A 24,651-nucleotide genomic window follows, 5' to 3' on the forward strand; every position below is an offset into this window, starting at 1 on the left:
GTGATAATCCATTGTTAACAGTTTCCGTTCTGTGTGTGATTGATCACAAGAGATTCAAGTTGATTGTGTGCAGGTGTTTATTGAAGATCTAAGAAGATTTGAAGACAAAGAAGATTTCTTATTTGAGTTCATAATATTTGGGGTGCACAAAACTTGATCGACTGGGTATCCAACTATAATCGGTTTTTCTTTGTGATAATCTTGATTGATTAGTTAATTAGATCGGCATCAATAAGTTTCTTTGTGATTCGAAGTATTGATTTCATAATCTAGACAATTACTTTGGTAGTTGTTTAATAGATAGATCTAAGAACCTGACAAAGGAGTTTGTTGGGATAAACGGAAGAGCCTTTTGTCAAACTCATATCACTTGTTTAAAAAGAGTTGTTACCGAACATATTTGTTGTTCCTTTACTTTTTGGAATACGAACCAAAGGAATTGTTCCAAGTGCGTGGCTTATTGCAAGTTGGAGGCGCAGGGATACAGACGGAATTAGGTGAACTATAGGTTTAGTTGCTTGGTTTCAACTATACGAAGTTGGTTTAGATTTTGTATAGCAGCTTAATCCTGAGAGTATTCAATTCTGGACAAGGACCTGGGGTTTTTCTACATTTGAGGTTTCCTCGTTAACAAAATCTTGATGTGTCTTTTTAATTTTCTATTTCCGCAATTATAATTGTTTTTATTATAATTAGAAGTAAAATATACAAACTTTAATTTCTATTTACTTGATAGCAATCCTATTGTGTTTGGTTAAGTCTGAACATAATACCAAGTAAACATACTTCGTTGTTGTATTGTCTCGATCTTGTATCCATAGTCAATCACACAAGTTATCTTGTTGTCGTATTGTCTCGATCTCGTATCCATAGACGATCACGAAGTGTGAACCGATTAGTTGTATTGTCTCGACTCAGTCCATAGACAATCACTTTCGGAGAAAGGACTTATAGGTGGAAAAGTTTTAGATTGAGGTATATTTGGGTACCCTCGTCTTTTAACGACTTTTATCTCAATGTAGAAGATAGAGTAGAAATAGACTTTCCAAGTGATAGATGAGTTTTAGTCTCCACATACCTTTTGTTGATGAAGTTTCACAATCTCGCCTTAGTAGTTCTTCTTCTTTATTTGATGAACGCCGTGAAGTCTAATGCTCAACTACACAATTTATCCTAGTCCGAGACATCACTATAAGTAGACCAGAAATCAAGACTCATAGTTTTGATCACTAATATTGACAACAAGCTTGAGATAAAAACGCTTGAGAGTTCGACCGAGCAATGCTCTAAAAGTTATTGCTACGGATCTTCAACAACGATGATGCGGAATTGAGAACATTTGGAATCATTGGAGTACTTGGAAGTGACGAAGACTTCGAGTAATATTGAAGAACCAAGGAGATCAAGCATTTGGATGAGAAGCTACAAAATTTATTTATTTTGTAATCCATATGTATTGATAGTTTTGTCACTAAAATTGACAAAGGGGGGGATTGTTAGAGCACTGGTCGGTCGAACTCGCAAGCGTTGCTATCTCAAGCTTGTTTGTCAATGTTAGTGATCAAAACTATAAGCCTTGATTTCTAGTCTACTTATAGTGATGTCTCGGACTAGGATAGATTGTGTAGCTGAGCTTTAGACTTTACGGCGTTCATTAATTGAAGACGAAGAACTACTAAGGCGAGCTTGTGGAACTTCATCAACAAAAGGTGTGTGGAGACTAAAACTCATCTATAACTTGGAAATTTTATTTCTACTTTATCTCCTATATTGAGACATAAGTCATATTACTATATAGTTGTCGATTATGCACATTTGATATTTCGAGCTGAGTTTAACTCGCTTATATATTTGTCGAAATATGTGTTGGTAAGTTTTCGCTTCAACCAAGTTCATCTTATATTCTTGACGAAAGTCAAAACATGATCATGTGAAAATTTCCGAGTAACAACTTACATGGTTTGTGTGATACAATCATTTGGTGTAGACTTGGAATGTTTCGTTATGATTATTTCAATAACTTGAAAATTGCTTTGATGCTAATAGTGTGTGAAAACGGCTATTGTCATCCTCTAAGAAAGTTTCAATGATTGAAATAGAGTTTAGAATACTTAACCATCATTGGATTATAAACATAGTGTGCATTCTTGCATGTATATGATCCATGACTGGAACTAAAATATGCATACCCGTATGCGTACTTGTAGTTTTGAAATTCCGTGTACCAAGTACACATACCGGTACGCATACTTGCGTAAGGTATATGTCCGGGAATTTCTGCTGGGTTTTGGAAGTGTACTTAAGTATGCGTACCCGTTCGCATACTGGCGAACCTAAACTCAGACCGGCTACTTAAGTATGCGTACCCGTTTGCATACTTGAGTAGTTAAAGTTCTAGAATCGGTTTGTTCATGAACTAATACATTCATATATTAAGGAATGCATTCTTTGCAAACCGTGGCTATAATGTTCATGAATTGATTCGAGTGAATCAAACTGATTTTGCTTCAATTGTGTTCTTGTATACTTCTATGAGCAATTGAACAACTCTTTAACTAGTTTCATTTGAGTCATTTGAACTAGTAATGGCTAAGATGAATAAGGTTGGTATGAGAGTGTTCATATAAATAACCTCGGTTAACTATGGTTGATCTAACATGGTGTACACGTTGAGGTACAGTTACATAAACCTAAATGAGGGTACATTTCATTTGTGTATAACAAGCTAAGTTCGATCTAACGGTTGAAAGATATTATCTTGAATCTAATCAGGTTTTTATCTAACAGTGAATATTGAATGCTTTGTTATCAAGGTAACTTAGATAGCAAACCCTAATTTGAAAACTATATAAAGGAGAACTCTAGCAATTGGCAAAGCTAATCCTCACACCTCATGTGTGATACTAGTTGTATAAGCTAGAGTCGATTCTCCTTTAACCTTAGGTTTTTCATGAAACCATGTAGGTTAATGACTTGAAGACTTCATTGGGATTGTGAAGCCAGACCCAACTATTTTCTATGTAGTTGCGTGTTCTGATCTTACTTATACTACTATCTTCTCTAAGATTTGCTCGAGATTTTATCTCCGATAGGTAAGATTAAAAGTAGTCACAAACATCTTCGTCTCATCGTTTGTGATTCCACAATATCTTGTTTCGCTACCATACAATTAAGATTATTGTGAGGTGATTGATATTTCTAGGCTATTCTTTGGGAATGTAAGTCCGGTATATCAATTGGTTCCCGTTCACCTTGATTTATCAAAAGACGTAACAAAACTCGTAAGTATTTCTGTGGGAGACAGATTTATCTATTCCAATAGACTTTTCTGTGTGAGACAAATTTGTTTATCAAGTCTTCGATTTTGGGTCATAACAACTCTTGGTTGTGAATGAGATCAGCTAAGGGAATCAAGTGCGTAGTATCCTGCTGGGATCAGAGACGTAAATAGCGCAATTATACCTTGAATCAATGTGATATTGATTAAGGTTAAACTACAGTCCAGTCCGAAGTTCATTGGTAGTAGGCTAGTGTCTGTAGCGGCTTAATACAGTGTGGTGTTCAAATCTGGACTAGGTCCCAGGGTTTTTCTGCATTTGCGGTTTCCTCGTTAACATAACTTATGGTGTCTGTGTTATTTCTTTTCCGCATTATATTTTGTTATATAATTGAAATATCACAGGTTGTGCGCTGAATTGATCAAATGGAAACCTTTGGTTGTTGATTGAAATTGATTGATCCTTGAACATTGGTCTTTGGTACCGTTCAAGTTATTTCTTTTATATTCAATCGGGCTTGCAAATTCCCATTTGCTGATTGCATATTGAATTAAGAGATTGAGATATAAAACTCTTTGATATAATTTTCTCTAGATTGAGTCTGACTGTCTAGTTGATTCTCTTGAAAGTATATTGGAGTTTGTCTATTCATATTTCCAAACGAAATATTGGGTGTGGTTGTTGTACCCCCTCTTTTTCAGCAAGATTTTTTAACAAGAAAACCGCAAATTTAGAAAAACCCCGGGACCAAGTCCATAATTGAATACTCTAAAAACTAAGCCGCTATACAAAGTATAAACCAACTTCGTATAGTCGAGACCAAACAACTAAACCTAGTTCACTTAGTTTCTTCAGTATCCCTGCACTTCCGACATTCAATAAGTGCACGCACTGGAGCAATCCCTTTGGATCGTATTCCAAACTCTATTGATTCTTTCCAGATAAAGATATATCAAGTCATATGCAAAGGCTCTTCCGTTCAAACTAATAAACTCCTTTGCCTGGTTAGATCAATTTATCCAACAACTACCAAAATAACAGAGTTCAGATTTGCAATCAATCAATATAGAATCCAACAATAAAGCGATGTCGGTCTCAGGCAACTAATTAATCGAATAAATCTGATTCTAGTTGGATCCCAGCCGATCAAGGTTTGTGCTACACAAAGATATGAGAAACCAATCAGAAATCTTTTTCGTCTTCAAATCTTCTTTAATCTTCAATTAAACCTGCACAACACCACTTGAATCTCTTGTATCAATCACACACAGAACATAGTTTGTTAACAATGGATTATCACAAGATATCTATAGATCTACAAAGAGTTCTACAGATCCCGTAGACACTTCGATCTAGTTTGAGTGAATCTTATATCAGAAGAGAATATTCTTAAGAATAAACAAACTAGGTGCAATCAAAGTTCAATAATCATTAGTCAATCAAATCAATCGAAAACTAATAAACTTCAATTATCTAGTTTCCCACAACGGTACTCGTAGAGCTTCTTGATCCCACATAATTTTTTAAACTAGTGGTAGTAAGAGATTTCGCCTAATTAGGCTACTTTCCTCTCCGGATAGACGACTCCACCAGAACCAACAAAAAGATGAAGTTTGCCTGGCTCTTAGGATAGTTTGATAGAAGTGCAAACTTAGGTATTTATTGACCAAGTATGTTTGGACGCCAAGGAATTTCCAAAACCGAATTATTCTTAAGATATGCAATAAATGCCCAAAATCGGTTTTCATAATTCCTGGAAATGCTTTATCCAATATTTGCGAAATCTCCAATTAGTAAATGCACATTACTAATTTTTATTCTCTAGAGATATGCATTTAATTGTTGGTAATTAAAGCATATAAAACTAACAACCTTAATTAAAAGATTCTTAATTTATTTCGGACCGGGATCTCCTTGAGTAATTAAGGAATAACTTTGAACAATAAAAGATAAGAGTTATTGTTCGTGTTCAAAGTATGTTGACATCTTTAGGTAATTGGTTATACCTTAATATGGATTACTTGTGATCGAACACACAAGCTACCAGGACCAGTTACGTCAGTTACCAGGATCGGTTACGTTAATTACCGGGATCGGTTACACAAGTCACTAGGATCGGTTACACCAATAAACAGGATCAGTTACACCAATTACTAGGACCGATTACACTAATTACAAGGATCGATTACACAATTTTTTTGTGATCGGTCACACCAATTACAAATATCGATCATACCATCTCAGGTGATTACTTAGGATCGATTACACTAATTAATAAAAACCAGTCATGCCAAATCATAAATCAGACACTATGATTAGTTATACCAAGACAAGTTGTGATCGGTTCTACTAACTCACACATATTGGTAATCCAAAGATATGCATTGAATAACAATACCAGTAAGCCTAGTGATTTCCCTTTCGATTCGTAAAACAAGTTCATGAATGTACTTCCTTTAAACAAATGTAAACATTGTTTCGTAGAATGAAATCTTCACCTTTACCCATACACATAATCACAATAGCATTTATACGACTATGTCGATATCATATATACGATGTTCAATAGATAAGCGTTATACTTTGTATTCTAATTCCTTAATATTATTATCATGTGATTATGTCTCACTTCTAGAGTATAATAATCATTCACAGCTTGGCAGTTATGTTTTCAATATAACACGACTTGAAAGATACGTTAGGAATGAAATAATTCAAGTCAATATTACTAATCTCAAGAGGAAGGATGACGTCGTCGTTGTAGCTCTTTAACTTCTTCTCATTCTTCAGGTCTTCGAGTAATACTTGTATGTCTCATATTCCTAGACTTTCTAGTCTAACCTATACGAAGTTGTCTCTAGTACATAATCAAGCGACTCTTAGATGAGTTTTGATTCACTAAAATATGACAACCAAACTTGACATACCAACGCTTGGTTGGTTCAACCGAGCTATGCTCTAACAAATAACAAAGATTCAAAACTTGCTACATCTGACAAAAATATGAAGTATGGACCCTACTTTCTTTGGGGTCTCCAAAACAAAACCAAATATGCAATATACACTTTCCATGGAGAAAATATACTCATGTTCTTTGCTAATTAACCACACGAGGTCGAGTTATTTTTTAAAAATGGGGGACTGATGTATTATTTTCATTTATCACTTAATAAAACACAAGATTTGCATCGTTCAAATTACTCACAATGTCAACATCTTGAACTTTCTTATTTTGCAGAGCCAACTTCCAAAATCACACAACCCCTAAAGTGTAAGTGATATCGGAAATCGGTTTTGCTATGGGAATATGTCCTACTAGAGATCACCAAATACAATAGATAGGGATCGGTTCTGTTATATACACTGATCTCACCAAAATATTTTGAGCACTATGTGAGATAGTGTATGATTTTAGCAACTAAATAACATTCAGAGACAAATTTGTCTTGCTAATAGTTGCAACATGTTCGAAATTTTTTATCATGTTAGGTGTTTTATTTCGTAAGTGAAAAAGCGGGGGTCTAACAACACCACCCAATATTTCGGTTAGAAATCTGTATGGACTAACTCCGAAAAACTTTCTAGAGAATCAACTAGACAGTCAGACTCAATCTAGGTAAAAGTATTTCAAGGAGTTAATATCTCTCTCTTGTTTTGATTCACTCAAGCTAATAGAAATCAGCGAGTCTATAATCAAACACAAGGAAAAACTTGGACGGTACCAAAGACCAATGTCCTAGGATCAATCAATATCAATCAACAACCAAAGGTCGGATTTCCAATTGATTGATTCAAACGCACAACCTGCATTATTTCAATTATATAAACAAATATAACGCGGAAATAAAAATAACACAGACACCAAAACTTTGTTAACGAGGAAACCGCAAATGCAGAAAAACCCTGGGATCTAGTTCAGATTGAATACACACTGTATTAAGCCTCTACAGACACTAGCCTACTCCAAGCTAACTTCGGACTGGACTATAGTTGAACCACAATCAGTCTCCCACTGATCCAAGGTACAGTTGTACTCACTACGCCTTTGATCCCAGCAGGATACTATGCACTTGATTCCCTTAACTGATCTCACCCACAACTAAGAGTTGCTACGACCCAAAATCGCAGGCTTTAACAATAAACAAATCTGTCTCACACAGACAAGTCTATCAAAGGATCAATCTGTCTCTCACAGAAAAACCTAAAAGTTTTTGTTCCCTATTTTGATAATAATCAAGATGAACATGAACCAATTGATAATCCGGTCTTATATTCCCGCAGAACAGCCTAGATTAATCAATCACCTCACAACAATCTTAATCGTATGGTAGCGAAACAAGATGTCGTGGAATCACAAACGATGAGACGAAGGTGTTTGTGATTACTTTTTATATCTTGCCAATCGGAGAACTCTCACGATCTCAAGCCAATCAATATGATTGTACTGTTACGATAGAAGATGCAAGATCAGATCACACAACTACGATAAAAGTAGTATCGGTCTGGCTTCACAATCCCAATGAAGTATTTAAGTCGTTAATCTGGTTTAAGAAGAAGAAAACCAAAGGTTAAAGGAGAAACGACTCTAGCACGCAAACTAGTATCACACGTAAGGTGTGGGGATTATTTTTGCACAATACTAGATGTCTCCTTTATATAGCCTTTCAAATCAGGGTTTCGCCTTAGTTACAAAGCAATCAATATTCACCGTTAGATGAAAACCTGATTTAGATTCAAGCTAATATTTCTCAACCGTTAGATTGAAAACTTAGCTTGTCATACACAAATGACTGTACGCTTCTAGGTTTGTTAACCGTACCCAAATGTGTACATTGTTGGTTCAACAATAGTCTACCCAAAGAGGTTAACCATATGAGCGTTTGATACCAACCATGTTCTTCTTCACCATAACTAGTTCAATTGACTCAAATGAACTAGTTAAGAAAGTTGTTCAATTGCAAGGAAATCTTATGTAACTACACAAGACACAATTGAAGCAAAGATGATTTGATTCACTCGAATCGGTTCATGAACTTTAATAGCCACGGTTTGCAAATGCATTCCTTAGTCTTTTAAGATTAAGTTCATAAATCATCTTTAGATATATAACCTTCTCAAGTTTGCAGACTAGGTTCGCGGACTTAAGACACCGGATAGAGTTTACAAACTCCAGCAGAAATTCTCGGGTTTGAGAACTTCGGCAGTTAGCGGACTGAGTTCGCGGACTTGGCACTTGACATACTTCCGGTTCTCTTGATCAACAAAGTTCGAAAACTTCGGTTCAAGGAATCCATTGGTTATGTAATCTAAACTCTCATTCCAACCATTGAAACATTCTTAGAGGACGTTATATAGTTGTTACACTATTTCTCGTCAAAGCAATTTTCAAAGTGATTGAAACATTCATGACTTTCGTCACTAGGTAAAGATAAACTTGGTTGAAGCGAAAATCTTACCAACACATATTTCGATATATAGATAGGCGAGATATACTTGGCTCGAAATACCAAATGTGCATGATTTAGTCTATATATATAGCATACGACTTTTGTCTCAAAGAGTAGGAGATAAAATAGATATACTTTTGAGTGACAGATAAGTTCAAGTCTCCACGTACGTTTTTGTCGAGAAGTTCCACCGGTTCCTTGAGTAGATCTTCTTCTTGTATGATGAATCGCCATGAAGTCCTTGAGCTCAACTACACTTACTATCCTAGTCTGAGACTTAGCTATAAGAGACTAGAAATCAAGACTTATAGTTTTGATCACTAACATTGACAAACATGCTTGAGATAGCAACGCATGCGAGTTTGACCGAGCAGTGCTCTAACAGTAAGAACTGCCAAACTTATCATAGAAAAGACTATCATCAAGATATGAGGGTAGTACGTCTACCTTATGTAAAGAAGAACTGGGATTTTGATGAGATTCCTTCTTTTTCGGTTCTACAAACTTCTTCTGTACCCACTTCCATACCCTGTTAGGATTGTGATAATTGATGACGTCTTGTTTTTTTTTTTCAAAAACATCCCTTTGAATTCTTGCCTCAAAGGGTTTTCTCCTACTTGAAACGTTAGATTTGGCAGGATCAGAGTTATGAGTGAACTTACTCGTGAAAGGGCTATTATAACAACATTGATTAGATGTTGTTTATTTAGAGTTTGAACAACTAGGAGGGTTCTTGGTTAGTTGTTAGCATTCTCTTAGAACATGACCTTTAATTCCACAATGAAAACATCTTTTGTGGTGATACATATGATGTTGTGGAATACTCTGATGTTTGTAGTTTTTCTTGATATGATAAGTGGAACCAAAGCCTCATTTGAGGGTGAAAATCTTTTCCCCGGGGCATCTATGTCAATATTTTTCCTTTTTGAGGAAACAATCATAATAACATATTTTGATAGAATATAAGGTTTATCCATAGGAGACGAAACCAAATGATTTTTCTGACGTAAGCATACGCTTTTCATCTTCAAAATAATCTCAGAATCAGATGATATTTTTAAGGCGTTGTATTTATCAGTTACTGAGATTCTCAAATGATCTGTCTCTTTTTCCCGATGAATACTTTTCTTTGTTTCTCTTCAAGAGATTGGATCTTCAATGAAGAAACATTCTTGTGAGAAAGAAGCTCTGCATTTAATAAATCTTCAAGAATGAGTTGATCATTTCCCACTTGCTTTGAATCTAAGCAGGCTAAAAGTTATATATCTTTCTAGTGTAAGATTTAGCTCTTTTGCATTAGAGAGGAATTGTTCGCTTGGATCTTTTAGTTCAAATGTTTTTATACTCATACGATTAATGTATCTTTCATCTATTTCAAAGTCATTAATCATGAGTACAAGGATTTACTTTATCTCATCTTGAGAATAATCTGACATAATTTCCAGAAGAGCAAATATAACTTGAAGAAGAAGCCCCTTTTAAACATTTACTGAAATCGAATCCAAAGTGTGATTCACTAAACTCTCATGATACGTTAATTAAGTATTTAGGTATTCTCTTGCTTTTATTATGATTTATGTCTTATAGGTTGAATCACACCATATACAAATTGTTAGATGTTTTCGTGTTTGCCTTCCTTGATACTCATTGAAATAACGAGGGTACCAAGTACACCACAATGTTTTTTGATGTCAACCTATAAGTACGATACTTGTGTGATCTATATACACAGAGACTATCAAGAAAATGTCAATTACAAGGTATACACCTGGTATATAATATAGGTCCAAAAATGAACCTAATGAAATAGATCAACCCAAGTTTGGATTAACGTGTATTGTATTTACTTTAATGATAACTAAAACAAAAATTATAATTGCGTCAAGCAAAAATAAAGACACAAAAAGATTATGTTAAAGAGAAACCACAAATGTAGAAAACCCACGGGACCTAGTCCAGTTTTGAATACTCTCATAATTAAGCCGCTATACAAAGACTACTACCAACTTCGTATAGTTGAGACCAAGTAAACTACCCCTAGTTACCTTGTTTCTTATGTATCCTTGCGCCTACAACCAATCTGAACAGTGCACATGAATCCTAAGATAGATTCCAATATCTTAAGTTGCTTCAGCCGCTGTGTTTGAAAACCATCAGAGATTTGATCCATATTCAGATACTTATAACCCTGGTTAGAGAAACCATCCTAATTTTTAATGGTCTAAGGGCCAGCATCAAGGCCAGTCTAGTAATTCTCAGGCTCCCTCGACGTTTGGCTATACTAAGAACCATTTAGGGTCAGATCAGTATCAGAATCTGTCGGATAAGAAAATCATGAGCTTAGAAGAGTCCCTCACCATTTTATCTCATAACACTGCAGCGTTTAAGCAATCGGTTGAGAAAGGTTTACAGAAACACTCTCAGGCTATTTCCGAGATAAAAACCCAGGTTAGTCTAATTTCCGAGTCTTTGCAGGAGAGAGAGAAAGGAAGGTTCTCCAGTCAATCACTACCCAATCCTATAGGAATTCATGAAGTATCCGCTAGAGAGAATGATTTAAATCATGTGAACTCTATAACAACCCTTAGGAGTGGTAAAACAGTAGACAATAAGGTAGTCATGCCTAATAGTGGACATATTGTAGATTCACCTTTTAGTTCCTAGGAGGAAGCACTAGCTGAAGACTGACAAAGTTTCTAGTGATGCCAATGTGATTCCTCCTGATAGGTCTCATTTTGTGCCTAGAGCCCCATACCCACAGTTGTTAGCTCCAACAAAGAGAGAGTCGACTTTCAACGCAATAATGGAAATATTTAAGCAGGTGAACATAAATATCCCTTTATTAGAAGCAATTAGGCAAATTCCTGCTTATTCCAAGTTTCTTAAGGATCTTTGTACACGAAAGTGTAAGCTTATGTCCATAAGAAAGCCTTTTTAGCTGGTCAGGTAAGTTCAATCCTTCTGAACCAAAAACCCCTAAGTATAAAGACCCTGGATGCCCCACCATATCTTGTACAATTGGTAATCACATGGTTGATAAGACATTAGTTGACTTAGGAGCTAGTGTTAACTTACTTCCTTACCATGTGTTCACCCAACTAGGTCTTGGAGAATTGAAACCGACAAAAATGACACTACAATTAGTTGATAGGTCTGTCAAAGTACCTCATGGTGTCATAGAGGATGTTCTGATTGAGGTTGATAAGTTCATTTATCCAGTGGATTTTTTTGTTCTAGATACCCAGCCTGTTCAGGACCCTAGTGCCCAAATATCGATTATTTTAGGTCGCCCATTTTTAGCCACAGCTAATGCAGTCATCAACTGCAGGACCGGACTTATGAACATATCCTTTGGTAATATGACCATTGAACTAAATGTTTTTAATGTTAGTAGACAACCTTCTGATGAATCAGAGGAAGTGAATATGATTAGCACTTTAGTTCAGGATCTAGTTCAAGATAATTGGGACGAAACTTTATTGGATGATTCTTTGGATTAATTTGATGAGATTCTCTTAAGTCAGTTAGGTGACCAAACTGTTGAACTAGAAGAAGCTCTCGAGTATTTTAGAAGCTCTGAGGATCCGGAAATTCAAGCAATAGTTAGAGGTTTGTCTGAGAATACTGACTACCCTAAGTTTGGGGGTAGTGATGGTCAAGTATCCCCATTAAAAGTCCCTAACTTGGGACTCGAGCCTAGTTTTCCTGAGGTATTACTTGAGTCTCTTCCGATTCCTCAACCTGATCCTCCTGATACTGTTCATGACGAAATCCAGCTATTAGAGACATGTTGTTTGAATGAATCTATTTGTCAAGACACCCATATAAAGCCCAAGTGGGCGCCACAGATAAACCCAGTTGTCTTGAAAGAAATTTTAGATCAGGTTATGCTCCGACTGTTCATTTTTCTAATCCGGTGCAGTTGTCTTATAATTGTAGCAGTTTTATTTGGTTTTGTTGATCCACAATTTTTTCTACTATTGATATATGATTTGAAAGGTAATTAGCCATTTTGTGGTATTTGACGTCTGGCTGAAGACTTTAAATTTAACACTTCTTGGGAGGTAACCCATGCTCATGCAACACGGTAATATCTTTCCTTAACTCTTTTGCTTCAAATGGTAACATTTTCTCCTTGTTCATGCTTTTAACTTTCTCTTTAGAACATTGAGGACAATGTTAGATTTAAGTTTGGGGGTATGGGAGAAACTTTTTAGTTGCATATTAAACTCCAGAGCCTAGAAATTTATGCTTATTAAGAATGGCACTAACCAATCAAGTGGATGGAAGCATCTTGGTTGTAGGAGTTGAGGAACCAATCTTATTAAATGGAAACATCTAAAGAGTCTATTCATAAAAGCACAGAGCTCAGGTGTTAGAAATAACATGGTAGTTTCGTCATATCTCGTTGAGTCCTTTTCACTTCTGTTTTTATTTTTTTTTCTTTTGAAATATATTTCTCTAAGTGATTAGGTGGGGCTCACGAATCAAGTTGTTACCACTGCTAGGGTGAAATAGAATGATTGAGATACAAAAAAAAAAGAAAAAAAATGAAAAAAAATGAATGAAAAATGAAAAAAAAATGAAAAATGAAAACTGAAAAAAAAAATGAAAAAAAAAGTTGAAAAAGAAAAAAAGAAGAAAGAAATTGAGACCAGACCATAAGACCAAACGGAATAAATGTTCAATAAAATCGACCACTGGTTCCCTTGTATATGCCAGCTGAGTTGATCTAGAATTGGGATTATCGACCACTGGTTCCCTTGTATATGCCAGTTGCATTGATATTAGTCAGACCAGTATCTCAATCCATTAGGATAGGTTCATCTTGGAAGTGGCCTTCAGACAGATATGGGAAACACCGTTCATCTTGGTCAACACCAAAACCATCTACGTTTTTCTCTATATCCATCTTCTTAATCTATCCATGTGATTTGTTGACTCCGGATATTGATGTCCATAGTGCGACTATCCAAGTAGAGCTTTGTCACTTATATATGAATTTTAGTATGCTCGAGTGCAAACTCGTGTACATCAATTGGAATTTCGCATCAGGGTACTTCCTCCTGTAATCAATAAGTATGCCAACCAAGGAGATTATTTAGTGCCTTCCAAGGTTCTGCGTAGATAGATAGGGGTATGGAGTGTAAAGGTTTTGTGGGTATATCTTTTGTAATCCCTCCCGAGACTATAACTCGGCCACTAGGGCCACCTAGGGGTTTAAAGTCTTGCTGCATACGCTAAATGCAACCGACGATGGCTGCGACAGTAAGTTAGGATTTTATTTGTTTCAGTTTTGCTCGAGGACTAGCTAATAATAAGTTTGAGGGTATTTGATAGACGCATTTATGTGTCTATTTTGATCTCAATTATTATGTATTGTTAGTGCTCGATTTTATAGTTATTTGATTATTTTATGTTTTTGTAGGTGTTTTTGGAGAAATAAGCTTTTGCGGGAAAATTGGCTCAAAAAGTGGTATTTGCGCTCGTGGGAGAAAATTACTATTCGGAATCTCATTTTGGATAAGGGGAACCCAATTAATAAGGGGTACCCTCTTTGCCGCGTGCTATTTACACCCATCACAGGATAGGGGTAGGTCATCTTCTACGTTTTGGATTTTCAAAATTGGCGGGAAATGAGTTCTTTCACATGGCAGATTAGGGTTTGGATTTGTGGAGGTTTTGGACGAGATTCAATCGCCAGAATTGGGTTCAATAGACCTGTTTGGACTTAACAAGGATGCTATAGGTACTTTCTTCGATCCAGTTGGGCTGGATAATTGGTTCTCATGAAACAGGGGAGGATTAATATTACGTGAAATGTGCAGCTCAACTGTGTGTGTTTTGCTGGATCGTATTGGAAGAGATTAGGTAGGAGGGATTTGTAGCGACAAGTCAGCGATGAGTGACGTGTTTTGAGAGCTAAAAGAAGAAGAAAATCTTCGTATATTTGGTAGGAATCTAAAACAGGGAGAGAACAAGATATCAGGTAGTTTTCTGTTATTGATGGAAAGATACGTGGAAGAATTGAGGAAAGAGATACTTTGTGAAGATTTATTTCTATCGAAGAAGCTTTGACGGGCCAAGCAGAGACGCGTGAAGGTAAAAACAGGGAAGAAATCTCGTGGCTTGGCAAGAAAGAAAAGGGAGGTATTTTTGGAGATTTTGTGGAGATTTAATGAACCTGATGCATATATAAAGGCTGGAGAGGAGTCATAGGAGAATATCGAGACTTTGGGGAGACTTTGGGGTAGAGCAGAGGCCGGAGAAGCGAAGAATCAGAAGTTGCAGGAAGTAGTTCTGCTGCTGCACGGCTCAAGAACACGAAGTACATTAGACTCACAGAATCCGTCGCAGAAGCAGTCTTATATTGAACAACAAAAATATTTTATCATTTCTGATTGTACTTGCTTTATGCTTTCAGCGACCATTAGCTTCCTTGCAAAAGTCTTTCTGTAACTACAGTTTATTCTCTTCAATAAGAACACCTTTTTGAGCCATGATTAATTATTTTGAGCGTGTTTTCACCATGCGGAGCTAAACCCCATCACTGGGATGACGGAGGAAGCCAACTCTCATCACTATGGTAACATTATTTAATTCTTTTTATGACTTTTGCATTAATATAAATTGAATTACGATTTTAAATTAATTAGTTGTCATTTAGTTTGATGGGATGTGCTTAGATTTAGTGTTTTGATAACCCATGCTTACCATTTACAATTAGTGTTTTATAAAATCTACCTTGGCAAAGATTAAGAGTCAATAATTTTTATTTTTGGAGTTATAATTGTCTAAGAATTAATATTGAAACCATAGAATTAGAGTTTGATGAAATCCTGATTCCCAGTAATCCCTCAATATTGTCATCATCCTTTGTTTTATCCACTAGATTAATTTTATAATTTAAGTCTAAAATCAACTTCCCAAGTCCGAGAATCAAACCCTTTCTTACTACTGTAAAAACTACATCACTTACTTGCTGGAAAAATAAAACAAATATATTCGAAAATCTTAACAAAAAGATTCTCAAACATTTCGGTCAGGGATCCCACCTTGAGTATCAAGGAATATCTTTGAAAAATAAAATATAATATTTGTACACATGTTCAAGTTACCCAAATATACAACTTGGATTAAAAAAACTTGGACACTACCGACACAGAGAAATCTAGGGTTCTTGTCAAGTAGAAAATTATATTAGAGTCCATCCTGTCTTATGCAAATGAGCAAGGTTTATAGAAAACATATATCAACTCCGAAGAATATCCCATAGAGGATGTCTCTCTACAAACTAAAAATTGGAGTAAGTCTCATAAAGTCATCTATAGGATAAACGACCACCTTTATGCTCTATTTCTCTTCCTTAAAGATCTCCAATGTGTAGACCGTTGCTGACTAGGGACTGCCTCATGTACGACACATTGCAAGAATCAAACTCATGCCTACTAAAAGGAATTATTGTCTCCACATCAGCATATATCTTGCCCGCCATGCAAGTCTACAAACATGGAAGGAGTTATACAAGGCATATCAAAAATACAAGGGTCGAATATATATATAAATTACGACTAGGGTTTAGCTTGGGTGAGGATATATCAAACCTCACGAGCGAAAGATGAGTCTTACCCTCATTCCTAAAGCCCCATACTTATTCTCAAGGATTTCATCTCATATCTTAAAGTATAGTCATGGTTTTGCTTGGGTCCACACTTTCGAAAAGAATCAAGAAAAAATAAGTTTTTTCACGACAAAGGGTAAGAACATAACATCAATGGACATACGTGTCTCTGGCCTAAGGAGACCAAAATCACGACCCATGCTATGCTAAGTAAGGGTAATAAGGTCACAATGGTCTAAGGGGACGTGTTCGAAGCATACCAAGAGTTCAAGCATCACAAAGACTCATTTCTTAATTCAGAATGTTGTACACTGTGGCATAAAGACTTAAAAACTGGCGACAATCCATAAGAATTTTGGGAATACATTCTGAAGAAAATATGTTCCTCTATGTCTTCCCAATAACATAATAAAAGGGAATCTCAAACAGACAAGCATTCTAGGATATACAACCCCGACATTGAAGTAAGCGCAATCTGAAAAGCTCTTGAAAGTTTACACGGGATTCCTGAAGACAAAAGTATGTAGGAAGAGAGATGTCTATGTTGAATTAAGAGAGAATGTTCTTCACCTACTTGAAACAAAGAGACCTAATTCTCATTTCTTTCAGTTGTTTCCTCCACCGACACACATATGCCTTTCATGATGTGAAATCCACTCACAGTTTGAAGTCCATCTCTTCTAAGGAGTGTAGAATTTCCGAGCCAGTGTTAGTTAGGCCCATGACAAATGGCCAAATGACTGATCGCCCAATTTTGCCACCACACAAGTTCCATTTTTGTGTAACCAAATTGAAACTACGATGGGAACATGTCTTGGGAATTTTCCTGACGTTAAACATTTAAGAATGGATTTAGTGGCGATTTTCCTTCCTTATCTCAACTTTAAGCCATTGTACCTAAAAACATAGAAAAAATGCGTAATATACCAAATTTCAAGAGAACTAATAAGAAAAGTGTAAGAAATGGTTATTAAAATTGGGTGTTTTAGACACCTGTAGCTGACCATTATGCCCTTGGGACTCATGACAGACTCCTAGAATATCCTCTCGAGATACACTGGTCTTGTCTGCCCCATTATATGGACAAAGTCACGATTGAATTCTAGTACATCCACGCGAGATACGTTGGTCAAAGATTATGTTCCATAGGTCTCATTGAAATAGTCCCGTAGGGACTAAAGACATTATTAGCCTCGTTGTCAGTCCATCAATCTGAAAGGGACTCAAACTCTACAAGAGAAAATCCCCGGTCGTCCCACAAGTTATAGACAATACAATCTCATTCTAGGGTCTTTTACGGTCACAATACTTAGGCATAAGCCTCACCTAAGGCACAAGCGTCTTTTTCAGCTTTTCAAACATGCTCACGGCTAGCAAATTGAGTCTGCATGTTTACCCAAAAACGTGAATAAGACCCATGTAGCTCCACACACCCATCTGAGGGACCAAAAACTAAGTATTTGACTTTCACAATTCATATGTAGTCGGCCACAAAAAGATCGAGCTCAGCCTCAGCTCATTTCGTGTTCATCACAATTTTCAAGGCATTATTTGCCCATCACATAACTCACCCTATTCATACTCGTAAATCATGGAAAATTCTTCTATTTTGATTCACGTCAGCTACAGAGAGTATCCTACCCTGTCAAACACATCATCACAAAAGCTACTTCAGTCATAAACAAATGAGGGGATATCAATTAGGGTTTTGGTTTGGTGGTCTACGTCACGTATGAGAAATATCCATATATTTTCTCATCACATGAAAGATAGTAAAATTGGTCAAAGGATATCTAAGATAAGGATGGTTTCACTTATCCTTGGTAATTCCTGAAAATTAGGGTAGAGTGCTCCGCACAAAAAATAAACCCTAATTTCACCGTCTAGAGATCAAAGAATTCATATATAAATAGGTCTTTTATTTCTCCAAGATAAGACAACTTTCTTTCACCAACTCAGAGCAATTCTTCTGCAAAACCTAGAATGTTCTGACTCCCTCTCTCTTCAGCTTTCCTCCCTAAGAACAACCCTACCTTCTCATGTGACTGAAGTAGAATTTGAACGGCCACTGTGGGTGGTTTAGGCGAAAACTGTTCGTGCTCAACCTCCCGAACTCACACTCGGAAACCCTAAAATACCGCTTTTACCATCTCACCATTTTTAGGTAACTACAACCACAAAATTTGATTTTCGGTCACATAAATTATGTGATCATAATATTAGATAAGATTTACTTTAGAGTGATAATCTTGGGTCCCAAGGAAGGTGTTGGTCATAAAAAATACTTTGTGGGATATGATGAAGTTTGGGTTTAGCTTACAATAATAAAATTTACATCAGTGAAGTCATTTTGAGTCACGTGATGAGACTATAATGCAATAAAAATAGATCCTAGATTACAACACAAAGTTTGGATTGGGTGATAAATTTGTGACACACTCCTCTCTCAATTGAAACTATGTAGAAAAAAACTGTTCAGTTCTCCATAATGTCTATAATTGATCTCAATTTGTGAGGTTCGGTCTCAATATTCAGACTTGCTACTCATATTTGAGCATTCCTAGTATAGTTTCACAACTTTAAATAAAAATATCCTTGTTTTTACGATATTTTGAAATTTCAAGGTCTTTTTTTAGTTTTAAATGGTTTGTTCATGTAGCTTGAAAGAGAGTTATATCAATTTCAACAATAGTTTCAAACGGATGATTGAAGACGATTTATTCCGGCATGACATAGGTTTACGTTCCTTTGAAGAACGATGATTACCATATTGATCGTAATAATGATGCATTGCGCCTCTACGCATGTTACTCCCTTTTCATGGAAGATTTTAATCATATTTATGAACAATAAGATAAGTTTTAATTTATGAATCAAATTCAAATGTCATCCCCTCAATATCATCAATTTGTTATGTGAAAATCATGTATTTGATAATTATTGTGAATACCAATATTCTGTGGAGCACGTGTCACGATCTTAGTGGCCGCATATATACCTAGATGTGTAGCCTTCGCTAAACAGAGAAGCCTGAGTAACAAGGGATACCTCCGCAGATCTACTTTATCTCATTCCAAGAAGAAGGCGTGAACGGTCAAGATAAGGAAGGAAAAAGCCTAGTCTATATAGAGTCAGCTGGCGAGGGGACAGAGGTAGATGACGCATCCAATCAGCATTAAATGCTCAAATCTCTTATCTACAAGCATGAATCTAGGCACGTGGAGAGAGAAAGCGTGGCAGAACCCGATTGGCGGAAGCTGGCGGTGAACGAAGGTACATCCTGTACTAAGGTTGGATAGTTCCCGAAGGAACGTGGGCCAGCTGAACTGGAGAAAGTACGCGGTGGACGAAGGTACCATTGGTACGAAAGGTATATTAGCAGATGATGGACCCAGAGGCAGCAAAGATATACCTGGATCAAGAGTGGCTATAAATATCAAGCTTCACCAACAAACTAAGGGCATTCAATATCTAGGAGAGAAGATCTAGTCTTAAGCTTATACCTCTTTAATGTTTAGAACTTAAGTATTTACTTCCACTTGAGTTCTCTCTATTACTTTGGGAAGCATTTAAGATCTTTGTAACCACCACAACTTAATACAAAAACAAGCACTCATTACCCCGTGGATGTAGACAAATGTCTAACCACGTACATCTCTTGTGTCTCATGATAACTTAGAAGTTTTTACATTATACTTGTGTTCTTCGTTGTTATTGTGATATTATATATCATTTATTACTTGGCAATATCGGTTCAATGGAGGTATCAATACTACTTAGTATCAGATCCTCAGAACTGTATATATTACGTAGACTACGGAAAAACGAGTAGTCACAATTATGTTGTATTCTAATTCTCTTGTTCATGTGATACGTGATGTACATTCTTTTTCATGTTTAACATCTTCAATCTATTCTATTTGATCATATTATATCAAGGAAATCAAGAAACTTACCCCTTAAAAAGGATAACTTGTTGCATGTTGTAGTATAACTAAAATAAGAAAGAAGAATGATAGGTAAAAAAAAGGTGAGCTCTCATTCATTATATTCAATGCAGTGTTACATAGGTTTTACTACCTACTTATATGTTATATGAGGTAAATCTAGATATATATTAATGGGACGCACATATGGAACCAAAGTTTTATAATGCCCCCATTGTATACGGTTCAACAGACATGCTTCACCTATAATGCTTCAAATGTAGTGTTTCACATGTAATTCTCTCCTCGATAACCATCATGTCTGAGCCAATTGCTTCATTTAAATCTTGCTAGGAAAACTCAGGTAGACAAAAACTGAACTAAGGAAAAAAAGTACAATATTATGAAAATTAGAATAGAGTTGGACTCGCACTTGTTGTCTTGTGAAAACCTTGTCTATGAAAAATCTCGGGGGATAAAACCTTGACGGAAGGAAAAGAGTATAACGTGATAAGCCCATAAGTATGTCTATTGTTGAATAACCAGGAATATCATCCTTTCGATGTTTCATGGGTTTAATGAAGAAAACCCAATTGGTGGATTTGGATGTAGAATTTTGAAGGTGAAGTTTATGGGTCCAAGGGATTTGGTGGAATTACGTTTCCCTCGGTACATTTGGTTGCTCGAATTCTTGGAATCACGTTTTCTATTGGAATCAGTTTTCCAGCAAATCCTCCATATGGAGTCTGACCCCTCTCCCTAAGATTTGCTGGGAAACTTATCAAGGGATTTGTGGACCCAATATTTTTAACTCTAAAACATATATATATGCAATTTTAAAATTTGAGAGTAATTTCAAACGGTGCAAAAACAATTTTGTGTTAAAATAATAAAACTCTATAAATCTTAAGAATTTTAACTGGATTACCAAACACACAAGAAATTTATATGAATCTCAAAATTCATAATCCCATTGGATTATAAATTCCTGGAAACGTGAATTCTGCAAACAAACCCACCGAATATCGATTTGCGATGGTATTGTCGGTACTACTAGTTTACTTGTCCGAATACTGTAACACAATTTACTTCTTTTTGAAAGTTGTTTCGCTCGACATAGAATCGTGTTTCATTTTTTTCATCTGATTTTGTAGGTTAGACGGTAAGGCAAATCATGGTCCAGACTCCATTGGCTCACACGCCCAGACTAATGACGATCACTCGCTGGTACGTATGAATAACCGTCACCTCACGTACCACTTCATTTCATTTCTCAACGATGAACAGAAAACATTAGGGCTTTTTTATTTGAATATTCAATCTCCACTGTGAATAATTGTTGTTTGTTAATGGTGGTGGTGGTTGGTGACAGACAGATACAGTGAAAGAAACCCATAAATAATTATACATAAAATGATTCATTTTCCCACTTCAACTCAATCTCATTATCATAAACATTTACTGTTATTTCCCAATTGTAATCATCAATCTCTTTTGTCAAATGTAAACCCTAATTTAATCTTCTTCCCCAAAAATCAAACACTAATTTATCCATCTAATCGGAAACTCCTCTTAAGATCATCATCAATCAAGTTAAGTTCAGATTCTTCTGATTTTGAGCTACCTCCTGTCAATGAAGATGATAATTATGATTCAGGAACTATGAGTTCTTCTTCTGTTGAATCTATGTCCCCATCAGATAGTATTATTGGGGTTGATATTGAAATCGAGGAGATTGGAAAGAATTCAAGGAGAATTCGTTCTCAGGTTGGAATTGATGCGTCTCTCGAAACTATTTGGGGTATATTGACTGATTACGAGAGATTGGCTGATTTTATTTCTGGTTTGGCTGTTAGTAAATTGCTCCAAAAGGGTGGGAGTTTTGCTAGACTTTTCCAGGTATTATATCAATTTACTGATAAATTTTTATATCTTTGTTTCGTTTTATTTTTCAACATTGATTCATGAAACATTTAGGTAGACGGCATTCAAGAATGAAGTACTTGTTATACTGAAATATAGTTGTTTAGGTAGCAAACATAAATAACAGTCCCAACCAGTTTAGGGAAGGAATATGATACTTAACCTTGGTGGACAATAAACCAGAATAGTCCCGTGCCTGTAGATATAGTGGCTGCACAAGTTACCCCTAGTGTCTAGTCTTGGCGGTAGAGGTGATCTATGGGGAACAAACCCAAAGTCAAGTTGTCCTAACATTACTACGAGGTTTAGTTGTATAGAACTGTAATCTCATCCAATGAGACATCAAGAAGAAAATGGCACTGAGATCAACAAGATGTTAACGCAATCTTTTGCTGGGTGTTTGAGCTCTGTCACATGGATTTGAGTAGCTCTGTCAGCATTGCTGTGATAGAACTAACTAGTAACTAAAATGCTTTTTAACTTGGAATGGATTTGGAACAGTTCGTCAAGTAAACTATGACAATCAACCAAACCACAAATGAAAACTTTGTTATCTAGCCTGGCTGTTTGTGAAGTCTGACTAAAATTGAGACTGTTGGATTTTAAGGAAGCTGCAAAATGGGGGGAAAGAATCATTAAAAGTTAGGACTAGTTTGTTTTTATATATATTTTTCCTTTAAAAAAGAAAGCCGTGGGGGGTGGATTTCCAGTACTATCAGTTGGCAAAGTATCACAACCCCAAACTTCTCTTTCTTCCAAGTTAGGATTGGTCCATTTTGCAATCTAAATTATTCTTAGGTTCATCCACAAATGTTATTTCTTTTAAGGGTCCTTGAATGGAGCTTTTTAAGTTTAATGCAGGTGGATCGTGGAACTTAGAAGTTAACAATATGGTTCAGACTTTGTTTTAGTTAAAGATTCATTCCAAAATGTATATTTTGCATTTTGAATGGTCATCTAAAAATGCAACGTCTCACCTCCTGTTTGTCGCTACTTGTGTTCTCTTAAGTACTCTTCATTGTGAACAGATTGGACAACAGAGCTTGGCATTGGGGCTGAAATTCGATGCCAAAGGAATTGTAGAGTGTTACGAGAAAGAACTTGAGACACTTCCTTTTGGTCGGAGGCGGGATATTGACTTCAAGATGGTTGAGGGTGATTTTCAAACCTTTGAAGGCAAATGGTCCATAGAAGAGGTAAAAACATATTCTTATATGCAACTATGAAGTCTTTCCTTTTATTTTTCTTACGTGTAAAAGAATAGTAAGGTAACAATATAAGAATAGTAATCTTCGCCCTCAGAATGTAAAAAAGTTGAGTAGATTTTTTTTTTGAAGCATAAAATTGAGTAGATGAAAATGGAATGTTGACGATGATTGTACATCCATTATACCTAATGGTTGGCTTGTTTTGGTGGGTGTGGGTTGCAGACATACACTGAAAGATACAAAAACAGCAATGAAGCAGGAGGAGTAGAAAAAGACTTTGAAAAGACAACAACACTTTGTTATGTTGTAGACGTGAAGCCAAAGATGTGGTTGCATGTACGCCTTGTGGAAGGCAGGCTCTGCAGGGAGGTTCAACTGAACCTTTCTTGTATCAGAGAAGAGGCAATGAAAGACACAGTTTTGAAAACTACTCTTCCCACTTGCTAATGCTAATATTGTAAACAAAAAAGGAAAACGACCCAATTCTTTATTTCTATGTGAACTTGCTTCTGATAGGTATATGTATATATCCATGTAATACACAACACATTCTTTTTCAAATGAAGGAGGAGGAGGAAATTGTTTCCGGATTAATCCTTGAATTGGAAGTTATCTTACATTGTCAAGAGTATGTTTTGGGGTTTGCAGCAGAATGGCGGGTACTTAACTTAAGCTTGGCAAGCTACACCGCAATAGGTCATAGTGTGGAACCAGTGGAATCTTTTGATTACCTTTATTTACTGGTGCATCTTGATTTTGGGGCGATCATTTTTTTTAAATATTTTAATTTAAAATTTTGATAACTGAATATATCTTATTGAAAAACCCAGAGGTAAAGAATAGCAAAAAGGACCAAGGTCCAAGACCTTTACAATGACCGTTCATTTCAAAGCTTCCTTCTTTGCAGCAAGTAAGGCGATCAACAAGAAGAGACGTCAATTGTCAAGACAAAGTAAATAAAACACTTTACTCAATCAATACAGTGCGAGTAACCCCAACAAGCCAGCTGCAATAAGCTGAACAAAAAAGCCCCACCATGTATGTGTTTGTATTAACTATCAAGCATGGCCCTTGCTTATGCCATATGGCATGGGAAAGATTGTGTTGGGGAATAATAAGGGCATACAACCCGTCAGTAACTTGTCGGAGGATATTCAAAAGCAGCAAAAAATTGTTAGTATCATTAATGAATTGCCACCAGTACATAGTATGTCGACTGTGTGTGAGCATTAAAGGTGTGTATCAGTA

The 24,651-nt window shown here is 36.1% G+C and overlaps 1 protein-coding gene across 1 annotated transcript; it reads left to right on the top strand.

The window, feature by feature from the left end:
- The first annotated feature begins 21,521 nt into the window (after nt 1-21,521).
- Nucleotides 21,522-24,029, top strand: LOC113332638. The gene is made up of 3 exons (XM_026579158.1): nt 21,522-22,171; nt 23,224-23,391; nt 23,626-24,029. Exons 1-3 carry the CDS (start codon nt 21,686-21,688, stop codon nt 23,848-23,850), a joined length of 879 nt encoding a protein of 292 aa, XP_026434943.1. The 5' UTR covers nt 21,522-21,685; the 3' UTR covers nt 23,851-24,029.
- Nucleotides 24,030-24,651: the final 622 nt, after the last annotated feature.

This window comes from Papaver somniferum, unplaced genomic scaffold (genome assembly GCF_003573695.1).
Source record: "Papaver somniferum cultivar HN1 unplaced genomic scaffold, ASM357369v1 unplaced-scaffold_132, whole genome shotgun sequence".
Lineage (NCBI taxonomy): Eukaryota > Viridiplantae > Streptophyta > Magnoliopsida > Ranunculales > Papaveraceae > Papaver > Papaver somniferum.